General features: G+C 33.3%; 2 protein-coding genes across 2 annotated transcripts; both read right to left on the bottom strand.

The window, feature by feature from the left end:
• Positions 1-3,463: 3,463 nt before the first annotated feature.
• Positions 3,464-4,983, bottom strand: LOC108661628 (F-box protein CPR1-like). Its single transcript, XM_018119094.2, has one exon. It carries the CDS (start codon positions 4,949-4,951, stop codon positions 3,821-3,823), a length of 1,131 nt encoding a protein of 376 aa, XP_017974583.1. The 5' UTR covers positions 4,952-4,983; the 3' UTR covers positions 3,464-3,820.
• Positions 4,984-5,701: 718 nt separating this feature from the next.
• LOC108661505 (F-box protein CPR1-like) lies at positions 5,702-7,080 on the bottom strand. The gene has a single exon (XM_018118627.2). It carries the CDS (start codon positions 7,019-7,021, stop codon positions 5,903-5,905), a length of 1,119 nt encoding a protein of 372 aa, XP_017974116.1. The 5' UTR covers positions 7,022-7,080; the 3' UTR covers positions 5,702-5,902.
• Between the last annotated feature and the right edge of the window lie 10,998 nt (positions 7,081-18,078).

The raw sequence follows: 18,078 nt of genomic DNA on the forward strand, positions 1-18,078 counted from the left end.
AGGGAGTTAAGTGAGGTCGAATTAAAGAAAAAAAAAAGCTGATTAAGGAAGCCCAAGAAGTGATAATGGGCTTAAGGAATCTAGTGAAAGGAAGACATTAGTGAGCCCCAAGAGTGATGAGAATGAAGGCCGAATAGATGGGCTAGTGAGGGAAAAGGAATAGACAAAAAAATGAAGCCTTATTCAAAGTCCTATCTTCAGCAACGTAGCTGAAGGAATTGGATCAATATATTCTACCATCAGATTTGTCTCTCTTAAGCGAACTAAAATATAAAAAGTTGAGGTTGTTTAGAAAAATCAAGCAACAAAAGGTAGGAAGAGCAAACAGAGAAGTTTTGTGGGGATGTGAGTGAGCAAGAAAAGGTGGCCAATGAATCCCTATCAGATTGGGATGTGATAAATCATAATAAAAATGAATGGACCTAGCTTGAGTTTGGTGAAAAAGCTGATGAGATTTTTTTATAGTTGTGCTTGAGAAAAACAACCGTTTCATGATTTGAATTATGGTTGACTAACTTTTTAAGGTAAATACCTCAAGTTTCTGAGTTGGAAATCTTAATTTATTCAATTTCAACTAAGGAAAGTTACATAATTATAGAAGGGAGGTTTCGGTGTCTGTTAACAATATTCTAGACCAAATTCATAAGCGTTGGTTGGGCAATATCTTTGAAAAGTACGAAAATGTTGTTGATTTGTTTATTGTGGCGAAGAGGAGTAAGTTGGGGAAGAAGAATAGTTGTGTGAGGTTTGAAACTTTACACAAAGTAAGATGAGTTTGCACTATGCTTAATAGAGTGTGGTTTCTAAACCAGAAACTCAATATGAATATAGCAAGATTTTGGGATAGGATAACATTTTAAAGAAGAAGAAAGTCAATCCATGAAGGGACACATGCAGGGGTAGAGTAAAAAATAAGTAGAATTGATTAGTTTTTAGTCTTTTCAAATTGGATGGACACCTTCAGTCCATTATGCCAAATCTCCTTGAATAGATCAGCTTCATACCGTTGCCCTTATCATGTTGAGTTTTAATGGATACAATTGGGGTAAAAAACCCTTGTAGGTATTAGATTGTTGATTCTCGAATAAGGCTTTGTGGAAGTAGTGTAACAAAATTAGAGATCATACACAGGTACCAATAGACTAGGGTTCTATGTGAAAGTAAAGTTAATTAAGTTGAAGTCTTTTTCAAATAAATGGAATAAGAAAGAGTTTAGGATGGGTGATGAAAAATGTTAAAGTAGGATGAAATTGAGGATATTGAAGTGATAGGGGATAAGAGGGAGTTGAGTGAGGTCAAATTGAAGAAGAAAAAGGAGTTGACTAAAGAATTATGGATAGCGCACTACAATAAAGAGTCAAATTAGAGATAAAAATATTGAGTTAAATGGATTAAGAGCGGAGATAGAAACGCAAAGGTTGTCACTGTAAGGCCAAGTTTCAAACATAATGTAATATGATCTTTAGGTTGAATGTAAAAAAGAAGTGAATAGAACACCCGAAGATTGTCTGAAATGAGGTTTATGAGTACTTTAAAAGACAGTTCTCTTCTACACTATAAGTGAGTCCGAATAGAATTGAATATAGTTGTTTGAATTTTTTTTATGAGAATCAATTATACCAAAAGTATCTTAATTCACCATGTAAATTTAGAAATAATATATATTAGAACTTCTGTTTATGCTGAGATTTGAATTTGAAAACGTCATTTTCAAAAATATATATGAACACATGCATATATGTGAGATATCACTACTAAGGTAATGCAAAATTTGAGCATCTAGTTGGAATGAAAATAATATTACAAAATCCCTACTTTCATCGATACTTGACGAGGTAGCATAGTGCAAAAAAGAGAAATTTAAAAAAAAATTAAAATTAAGTTTTATTTTCTTTATTTCGGTTTGAGTTCAATAACAATAAAATACACCCACTTTGTTTAATTTTTGGCCTTTTCAATAGCATTTCTCATTAATATTTTTGAGATATATTTTATATTGATATTAATAAAAATATATAAAGGCACAAAGAAAAGATTGAAACTTGAATCTAAGGTAGGCCCTTTGGTAAGGCCATTCAAGCAAGAAGTTTAAAGCAAATAAATTGCAATGTGATTAAGATCTTACAACTAAATTAACCTTAAGCAAAAATATATTATTAAATAAATATTTCAACTCGTTTATCAATTGTTTAAAATCTGATACAATTCCAGATAAATTTAATTATTGAGTCGAATAATATCGAATATAAGAATTTTGATGCAAATAAGAAAACGAGAGATCTTTATTTTAGTGACTCTTTATTAATAAATTTTCCTAATTAAAGCTAACAAAACCAACATTAATTAAGATTTATAATGTTTTAAGCCACTTGAAACACATCTCAAAACTAACAAAATGACTCAACTAGTGAACTATGTAATTGCCACTTCAAAAATATACTCTCTATGGCTAGGTATTTATGGTCAAACTTGGTTGATATCTTAAAATTTAAGTATAGATTCAGTCCATTCATTTAAATTAAATTTATTATTAATATATTTAAAATATTATTATATTAATTTTTTATTTATATTTGTAAATGTATTTATAATTTAATTTTATTAATATGATCATGTTTTCGAATTGAGCCAGAATTGAGTTTGGACTTAAACATTCATCTCCAAGGTTTAATCCAAGGCGAGAGCTAAGCCTATGGACACGATACACAGTTTGGTTTAAACATAAATCATAATTGGATTCGGATATTGAGTACCTAAAGAATGGTACTCGAACTTGATATAAATAGTGAAATTACTATTCGAATCCGATTACAGAGTATCTTAACTTTATATAACCGGTTCGAATACCTGCGAGTATCTTATAACAATTAAAATATCCATTAATGTTTCTAAGGAGATTGATTGAACTGTCAGAGCTATTGAATAAATGCAATAATACCATAACGAAGAATCATCCGCTTTCAAGTGGTAGGAAAATGGAGATTTTTACGGGAGTAAAAATACTATATTTGTCCAACATGAGGTAATTCACAAGACCATGGTGTTTTTTTGTTTTTTAAAAAAGATTTTCTAGCTGCTGTAAATAAAAAATTAGATTAACTTAGTACTACCATTTCTCCGTTTGCCACCGATATCGAAGTACATGAAATTAATGTCTTCAAATAAAAGAAAATGCACTGATTTCCTAATTTTGACCACCCATATAAATCAAGCTTATTTGGCCAAAACAATACAACCCACCAGCAACAAAGCAAGGCATTAAGGCACCCCCACACGGCCCCCAAAAGGAATTTTGTTGTTAACTTGGAGTTTATCAATGGACTGCATGGGGTGATCTATATATTAACTTCAAAATGTCCATTATACCAACTTAATTCATAATTTTTGTTCCTTGGCATTGGTCAACAGATACAATTTGAATTTTTCAACAAATTATAATAAGAAGCTAAAGGAGAATCAGGAATCTAAATAATTAACAACCACTTCAATTTTAATGTTACACAGTCCCACATCAAACAAGGAAATTCTCTGCAAAATCTCCTTTCCTAGCCAAATTTATTACCTGAACAACACATCTACTGACTTTAGACGACCAAATCTTCAACTTCTTAGCATATAGCAAAACAGAAAATATATATGCACTATAAAGCCAAGGCCTTTATGCAGAAATTATAAAAGAAAAAAAAAGGTTCCAGTTAACAACGGTTGCTGTTGCATCAACAATAAGTGTAAGAATAAAGGAGGGTAGCTTGCCTCGCCTCATAATTTGTTCGCCCCTTTGAACGTTTCCTCATTAACTAAGTGTTATGCATAGTTGTGTCTATACATTGGTTGCACCATAACAATTTGGCGAAACCAGGCTTTCAATATAGATAGCTGGTTGAAACCAATCCCAGTGATTGCCTGGAGTAAAAGTTTTTGATGTCTTTTCTTTAGGATCATACCAGACTAATTCCCTTCCATCATAATCTATTAAAACTTTACCAGTTTTTGTATAGCATAATGCATTCTCCCAGTATTTATATCCATGCAAGATGTCTCTGTGGACACTGAACAATCTACTCCATGACGACTTGATGCCATATTCCTTCAACAGCCATGCCTCAAAAACATTTTCACAATCGTATCCATAGAACAGGCATAGGCAATCTCCTGAAATCCCCAAAACCAGTGTGTTATCTTTGCTCTCTTCAACATGATCTGGTACCGGCACCAGTTCATAGAATTTCTCTTCTACCATGTGAAATGCAACAATTACATAAATTTTTTTGAGGCCAGTTTCTCTTGCTGCTAACCAATGCAATGTTCCATGGAAGAAAAGCCCAGGTCCTTCAATTTCTGTGCCAGATTGGAGGCCTTGAACCCTTCGCCAATTGTTACTTTTCAACGCCAAAACTTCGACTTCAGTTTCGTTTGAAGCATTAGCGGTAGAAGGACGAGCAGCTCTAACTACTTTGTAATCATCGGTTAAGAAATCATAGCCAAGACCGTAAGAGAAGGAAGCCTTTGGATCAAAAGCGTTGAGGTTTGCCAATTCCTTGGCTTCTCTAATAGTTGGATTCCATAAGAAGATGCGCTCATGCTCAAAGACTGCACATATCAAGCCATTACAAGAACCTCCTAAATCAAGCCAACCGTCCACCAAATCATCAGAGTCAGGAGTCTTCTTCATAGCCGACGGATACTCAAGTTCCAATATCAGTTTGCTTTCATCATCGAGATCTTCTGCCGAAGCTTCACAGGCTATTGATTCAAGAGGTTCAGTGATGAGAAGGACTCTATACCTGCTAAAGTTGCTGTTCTTCTGTGTTTGTTTGAGGTGTAGTTTGGCAAACTGGGGATCAGAGATCAAAGACCTCCATGGCTTGCATACACACTTTAGTTGTATCAGGAATTTGACTGGTAGCCTCGACAGTATATTGGCAATAATGTCTTGAGGGAGTGTTTCCATGGCTTCCTTTCAGATTAATTTTGTTCTGCCCTTGCTCCTTGGATAACCCTTAAGTTAAATAGCTAAATCACGTATTCTTATTTACCTTGAAGCTTACATTGTACGCTATCAAATATCAATGTTATGGGATTTAATTTGTCATTGGTGGAAAGGTTCAACAGCTCTTGAACCAAAGCATTTTAGAAAAAAATTCCCTGTCAAAATAAGAATGGCTACTATATTTTTTTAATTCAATGATCAGCAGCTCCCCTTTGAAGTAGTAATTGCACGTGGGAGACGAATTGAACGAGTCATAAAGCTATTAACTAATATAATTCTACGGTAAAGACAACAGAATCGTCCACTTTCAATTGATTATTATTAACCAGATGTGAGAGGCAAATAGAGATGTGTATAGGGGAAGCCATGTATAAAGTCCACTGTTTCTGGTCCTTCACAAGACCATGCTTTTTTTTTTTACTATTGGGTTAATTTTCAAGCGAATATTTAAAGCACAGGAAGTTAATTTGTTCAAATAAGAGAAGATGGCACTAATTTTCAAACTTTGACTATGTTGAGGACCTGTCGAGCAGTTTACCCAACATTAATCAAGCTTTTGTCCAAGAGGCTGAATTAGGGATTAATGATCTTCCAGACTAGGAGCACATTTTTTTTCTATTGAATTTTTCTTTTTCTGTAATTGCAGATTAGGATTTTACTATTCCATATTCTCTTCGGAAAACCGGTGCAACCCATCCTTTCCTAGCCAAATTTCTTACCTGAACAATAAATCAATTGAATTTGGCTAAAACAGATCTTCTACTTCTTAGCATACTTACAAAGAAAAGACGCACCCCTTTTTTATGTAGCTGTTGCATATTTAACCACAATAACATAATAGAAATGGGAGAAGAAGCAACTTGTCTCACCTTACAATTGACTTGCCTCTTTGAAGGCTTCTTAAATAAAATTTTAGGCATCATAACAATTCGGTGAAATCAGGCTTTCGTTATAGATAGCTGGATCAAACCAACCCCAATTACTGCGCGAAGTATAAGTTTTTGATGTCTTTTCTTTTGGATCATACCAGACTAAGCACCGCCCACCATAATCTATTACAACTTTACCAGATTTTGTGTAACATAATGCCTTTTCCCAGTATCTATGTCTTGGAACAAGGTCCCTCTGGACACCGAACAATCTAGTCCACGATGACTTGTTGCTATCTTTCAAGAGCCATGCCTCAAAATAACGTTCACCGCATCCATTAAACAGGCACAGGCAATCTCCAGAAACCCCCAAAACTCTCGAATCATTGCTCTCTTCAATCTGATCTGGTAGTGGCATCAGCTGGAATTTCTCTTCTGCTAATTGAAATGAGACGATGACATTTACTATTTCTAGACCGTCACTTTCTTTTTCCCCTAGCCAATACAACGCTCCATGGAGAAAAATCCCCGGTCCTTCTATTTCGATACCAGACTTAAAGCCTTCAATCCTTCGCCAAATGTTACTCTTCAATTCCAGAATTTCTACTTCAGTCTCACTAGAAGCATCATCCTCACTAGAAGGGCGAGCAGCTCTAACAACTTTGTAATCATTAGTTGAGAAATCAAAGCCAAAACCATAAGAGAACGTACCCATTCGATCAAAAGCATTAAGCTTTGCCAATTCCTTGGTTTCTCTAATTGTTGGATTCAATAAGAAGACGCGATCATTCTCAAAGACTAAGCATACCAAGCCATTGCAAGACCCTCCCAAGTCGACCTGGCCATCCATCAATTCATCAGAGTCAGGAGTCCGCTTCATTGCCGTCGGATACTCAAGTTTCAAAATTAATTTGCTGTCATCATCATCACCAGAAGCTTCACAGGCTGCTGATTCTGGAGGCTCAGTAATGAGAAGAACTCTCTGGCTGCTAAAGTTACCGTTCCTCTGTGATTGGGTGAGCTGTAGTTTAGCAAAATGAGGATCGGAGATCAAAGACCGCCATGGCTTGCTCACACACTTGAATTGTAGCAGAGATTTGACTGGTAGCCTCGACAGTATATTGACAATAATGTCTTGTGGGAGTTGAGGGAGGGTTTCCATAGCTCCTTCAGATCAATTTGGTCCCAGCTACCAAACCCTTGAAGCTTTGTTTGTAGACCATCAATATATGATTTGGAATTTTAGGCTTTCATAAGAATTTGGTGAAAACGTAGTCGTTTAGGGCGGTATTTACTGATTACATCTTTGAACCAAAAGAGTGAGTGGAGAAATTCTCCTGTCCAATACAGTATTGGCTGCTATTTTTAATTCTATGGTCAACTTAAGTAGTCAAAGCTATTGAATAACATAACAATATATAAAATCTACTTTTGGCCAAAGTTTGTACTTTATAGAATCATCCCCCTTGAACCAAAGTTAGGTAGGAGTCAGCCATGTATATAGTCCATTCTCTTCTAATTCAGATTAGGTTCAATATCTTACCATCAAATAACTTTCAGACAAGAAAACTGATTCTAAATAGCTTGCAATATATATTTATGGATCATATTTTCTCTCTTCATAAAATAAGAAAAGCAAACCCGAAAATGAGGAAAAACATAACCGAAACAAAAGGCAAACTGATAATTAAACAGAGTACATACAATAGTACTTTGTCATTCAAACTTCAACTTCAAAGACACTTAAGAAACGAAAACATATGCGGAAATCACCACAGGACCAAAGCATTCGGAAATGGAAAAGACAATCCACTTATTATTCAACATAACATTTTGCTAACTTCAGTCAGACGTCACAACAGATTTGCCCTTGATGTCTCTTATCTTAATGCCAGCCAGAGGATTTGAGCTATGCCCTCCTCTCTTGATCGGTCCAAAGCCATCTTCCTTCTCCACCGTCTCCCAAAAGTTCTGTATGATTAATTTGAGGATAAATAGAAAAAAAACAAATGATTAAACCAAATGAAAATATAATTTATTTTATATAATTGAAAAAAAAGAGAATTCGAATCTTACTCTTTAGATAAGAGATCATATACCAATCAATAAGTCAAATACTCGGATACAAACGAAATAAAAATGTATGCAAAATAGACATTTACAATTTAAATATGATTGAAATAAACTAAATTGAACATATCTAAAACTTTAGATATTCTTGAGATAAATTGGAGATTGAGTTGAATATATACTAGGATTGAATATAGTTATTGAAATTTTTTTCTTTTGTGAGTTTCAATTATACCAAAAGGATCTTAATTTATTATGTAAATTTAAAACTAATATTTATTAGAAATTATTCTATTTATGCTTGGATTTACATTTGATCAAATTTTAATTTTAAAAATACAATATACACACATGTACGTACACGTAAGATATCATTATTAAGGCAATACAAAATGAGAGAAAATAGTTTTGGAAGGGAAATAGCATTACAAAAATATCCCTAATTTTATCAATACTTGATGAGGTAGGGCGGTGGAAAAAAGAAAATAAAACAAATCAAAATTAGGTTTTAATCTCTTCAATTTGGTTTCAGTTCAATAACAATAAAATACACCCACTTCGATCAATTTTTGACCTTTTCTAATGCATTTCTAATTAATATTTATGAGATCTATTTTTCATGAACATGAGTAAAAAAATTTAACCCGCATGTAAAAGTTAACAAAACTAAGAAGTAGGTAAATAAAAGCCAAAAGAAAAGAAAAGAAGAAGTTGAAACTTACATCAGCATAGATGGAAACCTTGGCCTGTTTGGCATACCTCACATATCGCATTAGATCTTCGTAAGTGTAGAAACGCTGATCAGTTGGTGGACAAAGGTAGCACTGCCATTATCACAACTTAATTAGTTAAATAAAAGTCGTATTAATATTTAATAATATTCTATGTTCAGTCGTAATTATAATCTTCTTTTGTATTTATATAAACATCATGTATAATATTATGAGAAATTTAAATATCTGACACACGTATCTTATTTTTTTAATTTAATTAATAATGATAAAAAATTTAATTTGTATAACTTCATAAATACTGTAAAGTATTGTTAATACATGCATGTAAAACAAGTGTAAATTTATATTTAGTTAATGTCAACGATCGATCTATCTATATACATTTTGATAGTATATAATGATTGTTAACAAGATTAACGAACTTAACGAATTTTTTTATCGTGTACCAAATAATAAATAAGGATATAAAAATATTAGTAACGTAAAGATCGTATTTAATTCACTTTCTAAGTGGGATCAAACTATATAATAGACAAATTATTGAAGGTTTGATACTTGTAGGATCTAGGGAACCAGATTCACTATTTAGTGCAGTCAAATGACAAGAAAAAAAGAGCTCTTCTAGTGAAGGCCAAATCAGATACGCACGAAGTGATTATACCTACATGCAAGTACTCATCTTTAAATCAGTTGAACCATTTTGAATTGTTAATTTGATCAAAGTTATCAAATGAAACATAAACAAAATACGCTTAGTAATTGAGTAAGCAATACCTGGACTTCGGTACCATCATCTTGCACCATGGTATCCAGAACCCAGCCTTCGGGAATCGAATCAGAGGGAAGCTTGATGTCCTTTTGGTCTTCCTGAGCAGCCATTTCCTGCAAAAGTGAAAACCCCAAAAGCACTCTCTCAGTTCTATATGGTCTAAATTTCACCAAGACACTGCTGCATGAAAACGAATCAACCAAAGGGATTTAATATAGGGCAGTCTGGAAATGAAAAAGATGCCTTTGAACCACGTGTTCTGAGTTCCTTCGTCAGGAAACCAAAACGTGGATTGAAGGAATGGAGTAAAATGTGATGCTTGCCTGCTTCTGGAATTTCAGTTTCAGTTCTTTGCTAGGCTGGTTTTGGTTTTTTCTTGACTACTTTCACGCGAGAATAGACAAACCAAAATGAATGGACCTTGAGTTTGTTGAGAAAGCTGACAAGATTTTTCATGAAAAGCAGCCGTTTCATCATTTGTATTAAGTTTGGTTACCTTTTTAAGTAATTACCTCAGATTTCTGAGTTGGCAATTTAATTGATTCATGAATCAATTTCAACTAAGGAAAGTTGATTTATATTTGGATATTGCTATATTATGATCTTGCCTATTAAGAATGATGTAAATTGGGAAAAACAAAATTATTTGATTCAATAGTAAGTCCATGTATTTCATACTCTATTAATTGGATTTAAATCTCCTTTCCTCTAAAATAATATATATATATATATATATATAGAAAAATATTGTAATCAGTATTATACTACACTTCTATCCATTTGAGTTTCAACTATACTTGTTTTAATAGTATATTTTTTATTTTTATATTTTTATATTGTGAAAACTTAAAAATTCTTACTTTACATTTAGATTTTTTTTACCCCACTTTTTTTCATATTACGTGTCTAGTCTTTGTTATCATATGCAAACAAATCAATTATCGATATGAAAGCCACCAAGAACCAAAACAGACCAAAGCATTGTGTAGGTCATACGCACTAGTGTTGCTAGAAGCCAAAAACACTAGTGTGGAATCACGCTTTTAAGTGAAGAAAATTTACATTGGTTGGAAGGTTTGGTTGTAGGGAAAACCAAAGAAGAAAGTGAGGTTGCGATATTAATTGACAAGCTAAGGATGGAGAGGCATATTGGAGTGTCACTAAGGGTATTTCTCCAAGGCATTTCTTGCTGACTTTCACTGATAAAGAAGTATTGAATATGTTGGAGAAAGATGAATGGAGGTGGCTTAAATGGTGGTTCACTAAGTTGGAGAGGTGGACAGAAAAATATAGCACACAGTTGTAAAAAGATGGTCGTCAGTCCATGGTATACTGATCCATGCATGGACTTATGAGACATTTGTGAATGTGGTGACGTGTTGGGGGGAGTTGTTGGCGGTGGAGGGCAAAACCATGAATGGTGATAACTTTTTTTGTGGCTCTATCCCTATAGTGATGGAGATAAAGGATAGAATAGAGGAGGTGATCAAAATGGAAGCTGGAAAGGTCTTCTACAGTCAAGTGCAGGAAATTGCGACAAGAGGAGTCTACCGACATACAGTTGGACTCGGAGGAAAAATAACGTGCACTAGGAGGCAGAAGAGAAATGGGGCTCGGTTTTCACATAGAATATGGAATATGTAGTGGACTTGGGAGATGAGGAGGTTGAAATCTGGTTAACACCGGTGGTGGAGAAGTTACAGTAGGTGGTATAAGTAGTAGTAACACATTTAGAATTTTAGATATAAGACTGTTAAAAGATAATTATAAAAGTAATTATAATTTATATATATATATATATCAAAATTTATACATATAATTATAAAAAAAAATAAAAATCAAGAAGTGGTGGTCAGTATCCCTTGGCTCTGTCAATAAGCACAAGCGACACAAGGACAGAGCATGGTGAGTTAAGGATTCAAACGTGGAATTAGAGCATGAAGAGTTCAAAATTCAAATGTGGGGTTGACTTTGGCGAACTGAAATCTGACGCTTTCACAAAAGCAACAGGAAGAATGAAAGGGGAATGGACAAACTTTGTCCTAGGTAATAAGGTTACTATGGGGCCGACGAGAAAGGTGGAAAAAGAAAGGTTACAAAATATCAAAGAGGAAAAAGGACCTGTAGCGAAATCAGGGAGAAAGAGATATACGGAGGAGTTGTTTGGGTTGAAAAAAATAAGGCCCAAGATGAAGTAGGCCCCAGAAGTGATAATGGGTGTGAAGAACCTAGTGAAAGGAGGACAGTAGCGAGCCCCAAGAGTGATGAGAATTAAGGCCAAGTAGATGGAATAGTGAGGAATAAAGGGAGAGGAAAAAATCGGTCCAATGGAAGCCCAATTCAAGTCCTACTTCATCAACATAGTTGAAGGAATTGGATGAAGATGTTTCACCGTCAAATCTACCTCTCTCAAGCAAACTAAAAAATAGAAAGTTGGGTTTGTTAAGTGAAGTGGTGAAAAGGATTAAGGTAAGAAAAATCAAGCAACAAAGGAGAAAAGCAAGACGAGAAAATAGAGAAGCCTTCGTGGGGATGAGAGTGAGCATGACAGTTGGCTAATAAATCCCTGTCAAATGGGGATGTGATAAATCATAATAAAATGAATGGACCTTGAGTTTGGCAAGAAAGTTGATGAGGTTTTTTTATAGTTTTGCTTGAGAAAAACAGTCGTTTTATGATTTGAATTAAAATTGGCTAACTTTTTAAAGTAATTACCACAAGTTTCTAAGTTGGCAATCTTAATTGATTCAATTTCAACTAGGGAAAGTTGCATTTTAAGAGGGCAGCTACAGTATTTGTCAACAATATTCCAAAACAAATGCATTAGTGTTTGTTGGGCAATTTCTTTAAGAGTATGAAAATGTTGTTAATGTGTTTATTGCAAAGAAGAGGAGTAAGCTGGGGTAGAAGAATGGTTGTGAGTTTTGAAACTTTACATGAAGCAAGAAGAGTTTGTACTATGCTTAATGGGATATGGTTTCTAAATTAGAAACTAAATATGAATATGGCAAGATTTTGGGACGGGACAACACATTAAAGGAGACGAAAGTTTAGGAAAGGGCACAGGGGTGGATTAAAAAACAAGTAGAATTGATTGGTTTTTAGTCTGTTTCAATTGGATGGGTACTTTTAGTCCAATTTGCCAAATCTCCTCGAATAGATCAGCTTTAAACCATTTCCTTATTATGTTGAGTTCTAAAGAATAGAGTTGGTGTCCAAAACCCTTTCGGGTATTGGGTTGTTGATGCAAACTAGGTTTTTGGGAAAGTAGTGCAAGAAAATTGGAGATCACACACAGTTACCAGTAGACCAAGGTTTTGTATGAAAGTAAAGCTACGTAAGTTAAAGTCTTTTTGAAGTAATGGACTAGGGAGTGTAAGGGATGGCTAACGAAAAAATTAAAGCCTTGGAGGATGAAATTGAGGAGATTGAAGTGAGAAGGGATAAGAGGGAGTTGAAGTAAGGTCGAATTAAAGAAGAAAAAAGAGTTGATTAAGGTAGCACAAGAAGTGATAATGGGCTTAAGGAATCTAGTGAAAGGAAGACATTAGTGAGCCCCAAGAGTGATGAGAATGAAGGCCGAATAGATGGGCTAGTGAGTAAAAAAGGAATAAAGATAAAAATGGAACCCGTATTCAAGTCCTATTTTTAGCAACATAGTCGAAGGAATTGGATAAAGATATTCTACCATCAGATTTGTCCCTTTTAAGCGAACTAAAATATAGAAAGTTGAGGTTGTTTAGAAAAATCAAGCAACAAAGGGGAATGGTAGGAAGAGCAAACAGAGAAGTTTTTTGTAGGGATGTGAGTGAGCAAGAAAAGGTGGCCAATCAATCCCTATCAAAATGGGATGTGATAAATCATAACAAAAATGAATGGGCCTTGAGTTTCGTGAGAAAGTTGACGAGATTTTTTTATAGTTGTGCTTGAAAAAAACAACCGTTTCATGATTTGAATTATGGTTGGCTAACTTTTTAAGGTATTTACCATAAATTTCTGAGTTGAAAATCTTAATTGATTCGATTTCAACAAAGGAAAGTTACATCATAGAAAGGTGGTTTTGGTGGTTGTTAACAATATTCTAGAACAAATTCATTAGCGTTGGTTGGGCAATATCTTTCAAAAGTACGAAAATGTTGTTGATTTGTTTATTGTGGCGAAGAGGAGTAAGTTGGGGAAGAAGAGTGGTTGTGTGAGGTTTGAAACTTTACATGAAGTAAGAAGAGTTTGTACTGTGCTTAATAGAGTGTGGTTTCCAAACCAGAAACTCAATATGAATATAGCAAGATTTTGAGATAGGATAACATTTTAAAGAAGAAAAAGGTCTATCAAGGAGGGGACACAGGGGTAGAGTAAAAAATAAGTAGAATTGATTGGTTTTTAGTCTTTTCAAATTGGATGGATACGTTTAGTCCATTATGCCAAATCTCCTTGAATAGATCAGCTTCAGACCATTGCCCTTATTATGCTGAGTTTTAGTGGATACAATTGGGGTACAAAACCTTTTTAGGTATAAGATTGTTGATTCTTGAAAAAGGGTTTTGTGGAAGTAGTGCAACAAAATTAGAGATCATACATAGGTACATGTAGACTAGGGTTCTGTACGAAAGTAAAGTTAATTAAGTTGAAGTCTTTTTCAAAAAAATGGAATAAGAAAGTGTTTGGGATGGTTGATGAAAATAGTTAAGTCTTGGAGGATGAAATTGAGGATACTGAAGTGAGAGGGGATAAGAGGGAGTTGAGTGAGGTCCAATTGAAGAAAAAAAAGGAGTTGACTAAAGAACTATGGACAGCGCACTACAATAAAGAGCCAAATTGCAAATAAAAATATCGAGTTAAATGGATTAAGAATGGAGATAGAAACGCAAAGGTTGTCACTGTAAGGCCAAGTTCAAACACAGTGTAATATGATCTTTAGGTTGAATGTAAAAAGGAAGTGAATAGAACACCCGAAGATTGTTTGAAATGAGATTTATGAGTACTTTAAGAGACAGTTCTCTTCTACACCATAAGTGAGTCCGAGATAGGATTGAATATAATTGTTTGAATTTTTTTTTATATCAATTATAACAAAAGTATCTTAATTTACTATGTAAATTTAGAAATAATATATATTAGAACTTCTATTTATGCTGAGATTTGAATTTGAAAACTTCATTTTCAAATATATATATATATATATATATATATGAACATATGCGTACATGTGAGATATCACTACTAAGGTAATGCAAATTTTGAGCATATAGTTGGAATGAAAATAATATTACAAAATCCCTACTTTCATCGATACTTGATGAGGTAGCATGGTGGAAAAAAGAGAAATTTAAAAAAAAATTAAAATTAAGTTTTATTCTCTTTATTTCGGTTTGAGTTCAATAACAATAAAATACACCCACTTTGTTTAATTTTTGGCCTTTTCTATAGTATTTCTCATTAATATTTTTTAGATATATTTTTCACTAATATTAATAAAAATATATAAAGGCACTTATAAAAGTGTCTATGTACCATACTAAAAAAAACTAAGAAGAAGATAAATCAAAGCAAAGCAAAGAAAAGGTTGAAACTTACATATAAGGTAGGCCCTTGGGTAAGGCCATCCAAGCAAGAAGTTTTAAGTCTCAAATTTGGAGAGGTTTTATTTATTATTATAATAATAATTTAATTAATTATATTAAAAATATATAAAAATTAAAATAATTAATAAAATATTTACTTTTTTTTCCTGTCTAGTAAATATTTATTTTCTCTCACTTTCATATCCTTATTAATTTTAAATTAATTATCTTATTTTTTATTAAAAATATATAAAAAATAAAAAAATTAATAATTAATAAAATAACATATTTTTTTACTTTCTTAATTAAGTACTTAATAAATCTCATTTTTTTTTAATTTTTAAAATATTATTAATTCTTATCTATTTGTCCTTTTTCTCCCATCAGGAGAAATCCTCGCAGGAAGGCTCTTCTTGCTTCCTTTTGTACTGTGCAGGTTTGGTCATTTGTGGTTACTTTTTGCCTGGTTTGGTTTGCGGATAGCCACTTCCTGTTAAGTTTTTTGGGGCGTTGATTTCTCGGGCCGACGGGTGGCAGGTGTTTTGACATTGATTCTCTTGAATGCTGTTTCCTATCTTTTTGGTCCTTTGGTGCGAGGTGGGCAAGGAAAGCGGATGAGAGGAAGCTGGGACTTTTGATGATTCTGCTGGGCACTGAGGCGGGGCTTCTCTCTGAGGGTTGGCTCTGTGTTGAAAGGTTTTTGTGGTGCAGGATTGCTTTGGTTGTTTCATGATCCCATGCATGTGGATTCCGGTCGGAGGGCAGAGGATGGCTTTCTCTGGTCTGCTGAAAAGATATGGTTGGCTCGGTTGGCGTCTTGGCGTTTGATGCTGTCTTCTTTGTGCGATTGTGATGTGCTGGGTGTATACTTCCCGCTCCTTTCTGTGTTTGGGAGCCTTGGCTAAGGGTTGCTGATCAAGGCTGATCAGCTTGGGGTCGGATGCTGACTGCGCCTCTGGGCTCTCCTTCTTTCGCTCAATTTTGCGCTCCATTTGCAAATATTAGGACATTAGTTCATGTTTTGTCTTCTAGTCGCCCATTGCTTTTCTATTGAGGGGGGCGTGTTCTCTTACTGCCTTCAATGGCAAAGGCTTGCTGCAGTTCCTTTTGTTTCGCACAAGGGCAAATCCCTCTCTTAAGCTTGTTGTCTATGTCATGAAGAGTCTTCCAAACAGTTAGGTGCTAAACTTGAAATGGCATTCAAGCTTTTGGTTGAATAAAATCTCCCTTTCAAAAAAAAAAAAATGAGGGTAGCATGTATTTAATGATCTTTAATAATTATTTTTTTTATTTTTAATCAACTAATAATAAGATATATTTAATAATTTTTAACCGTTATTTTATTTCTTATATATAAAATTATTATTTTTATTTATAATATCCACTTTCAATTTTTTTCTCCCTCATTTACTTTTTCTTTTTTTAACTTCAAATTTCTTTTAAAGAATATACAAGAAGTTCGTTATGTTATTAACTTTATAAAGTCGTAAACCTCATTTACGATTTGCAATAAGTATTCAATAATTAGATACTATTGTTCTAATCTTAACAGATTTTTTTATTTTAATTTAGAGTTTATATTATATTATTATATTGTCTTTATATTATGTGATAGTTAATTTATTGAAATTAAAAATTTTGATTGTTGATTTTATTTTAATTTTTTAAAAATATAAAATAATTATAACAATTAAATATTTTTAAACTTCATAATAAATGTGTAAATATGTCAAATCAAAAATATAAATTTGATTATTCAAAATTAATTTTTTTAATTTTAAAAAAATCTTATTTAAATATATATTTTTTTAAGCTTTTGAAGTTGCTAAGCCGTCCCTGCTTATATCAAAGTAAATGAAAGTCTTGTCCCTTTTGGCATACCTCACATATCGCATAAAATCATCATAAGTTTAGAATCGTTGATCAGGTGGTGGACAAAAGTAGCACTGCAATTATCACAACTTAATTAATACAATGAAAATATTGACATAATTACATATTTTGCTTTTGAAATTGTTATTCAGTTTTAGTTGAGTAATCTAGTTGTAAATTTCATAATGTAAAAGGTTTATATGTCAAACTTCTTTAGGGTATACGGATCTTAAGCAAGACCTTGACTTCAGTACCATCATCTTTCAGCTTCGTATCCAGAGTCCAGCCTTCAGGAATTGGACCAGGGGAAGGGTTGATGTCCTTTTGGCCTTCATAGTCAGCCATTTCCTGCAAGGTGGATTGGAAGAATCGAGTAAAAATATTATGCCTGCCTGCTTCTGGAATTTCAGTTTCAGTTTTTTGCTTGGCTAGTTTTTGTTTTTTTTTTGTTTTTAGTTCTTACATGCAAGAAAAGATAAAAATCAAAATGCAATGGACCTCGGGCTTGGTGAGAAAGCTCACGAGATTTTTCCACAGCTGTGCTTGAGGAAAAATGGCCGTTTCATGATTTGATTTAAGATAATTACCACAGGTTTCTGAGTAAGTAATCTTAATAATTCAATTTCAACTTAGGAAAGTTACATTAATTCGAATCTAAATATTGTTATACTGTGAATTTGTTTATCAAGAATGTTTCAAATCAAAAAGAACATTATATTAATCACAGTATTTAGTTTTACGGTAAATACATGTATTTCCTTTTTTATTAATCAAATTTGAATCTCCTACTTTATTAATTGATTTTGGATCTCGTTTTCTCATTTATATATATATATATATATATATAGTCCTTTGAATTGGATAAAATCTAACATTCAAATTCTCTACTTCCTCCTTATAGCTAGCCTTGCTCTTATGTATAAAAAGAGAGATGACCCGTCAAAACAATGAGACTCCTTACAACAGATACAAAATCCAGGACACGAAACAAAGCCAGAAATCCAACAGGGCTACAAAGGTGTAGCAGCGAGAAAGATAGGAAGAAAATCAAGGCAAACCCAAAACAACCAAGAAAAAACAGAAACAGGACAAACAAGATCAAGAGCAACAAAGCAACCGGAAGGACAAATCAAGCACCAAGGGAGGAATTATTTATAGAGACCAATTTATCTAAAATAAAAATATAAAAAATAAAAATTTATTTAAATTTTCA

The sequence above is a fragment of the Theobroma cacao genome, chromosome 4 (assembly GCF_053813885.1).
Source record: "Theobroma cacao isolate CCN51 chromosome 4, ASM5381388v1, whole genome shotgun sequence".
Taxonomy (NCBI): Eukaryota; Viridiplantae; Streptophyta; class Magnoliopsida; order Malvales; family Malvaceae; genus Theobroma; species Theobroma cacao.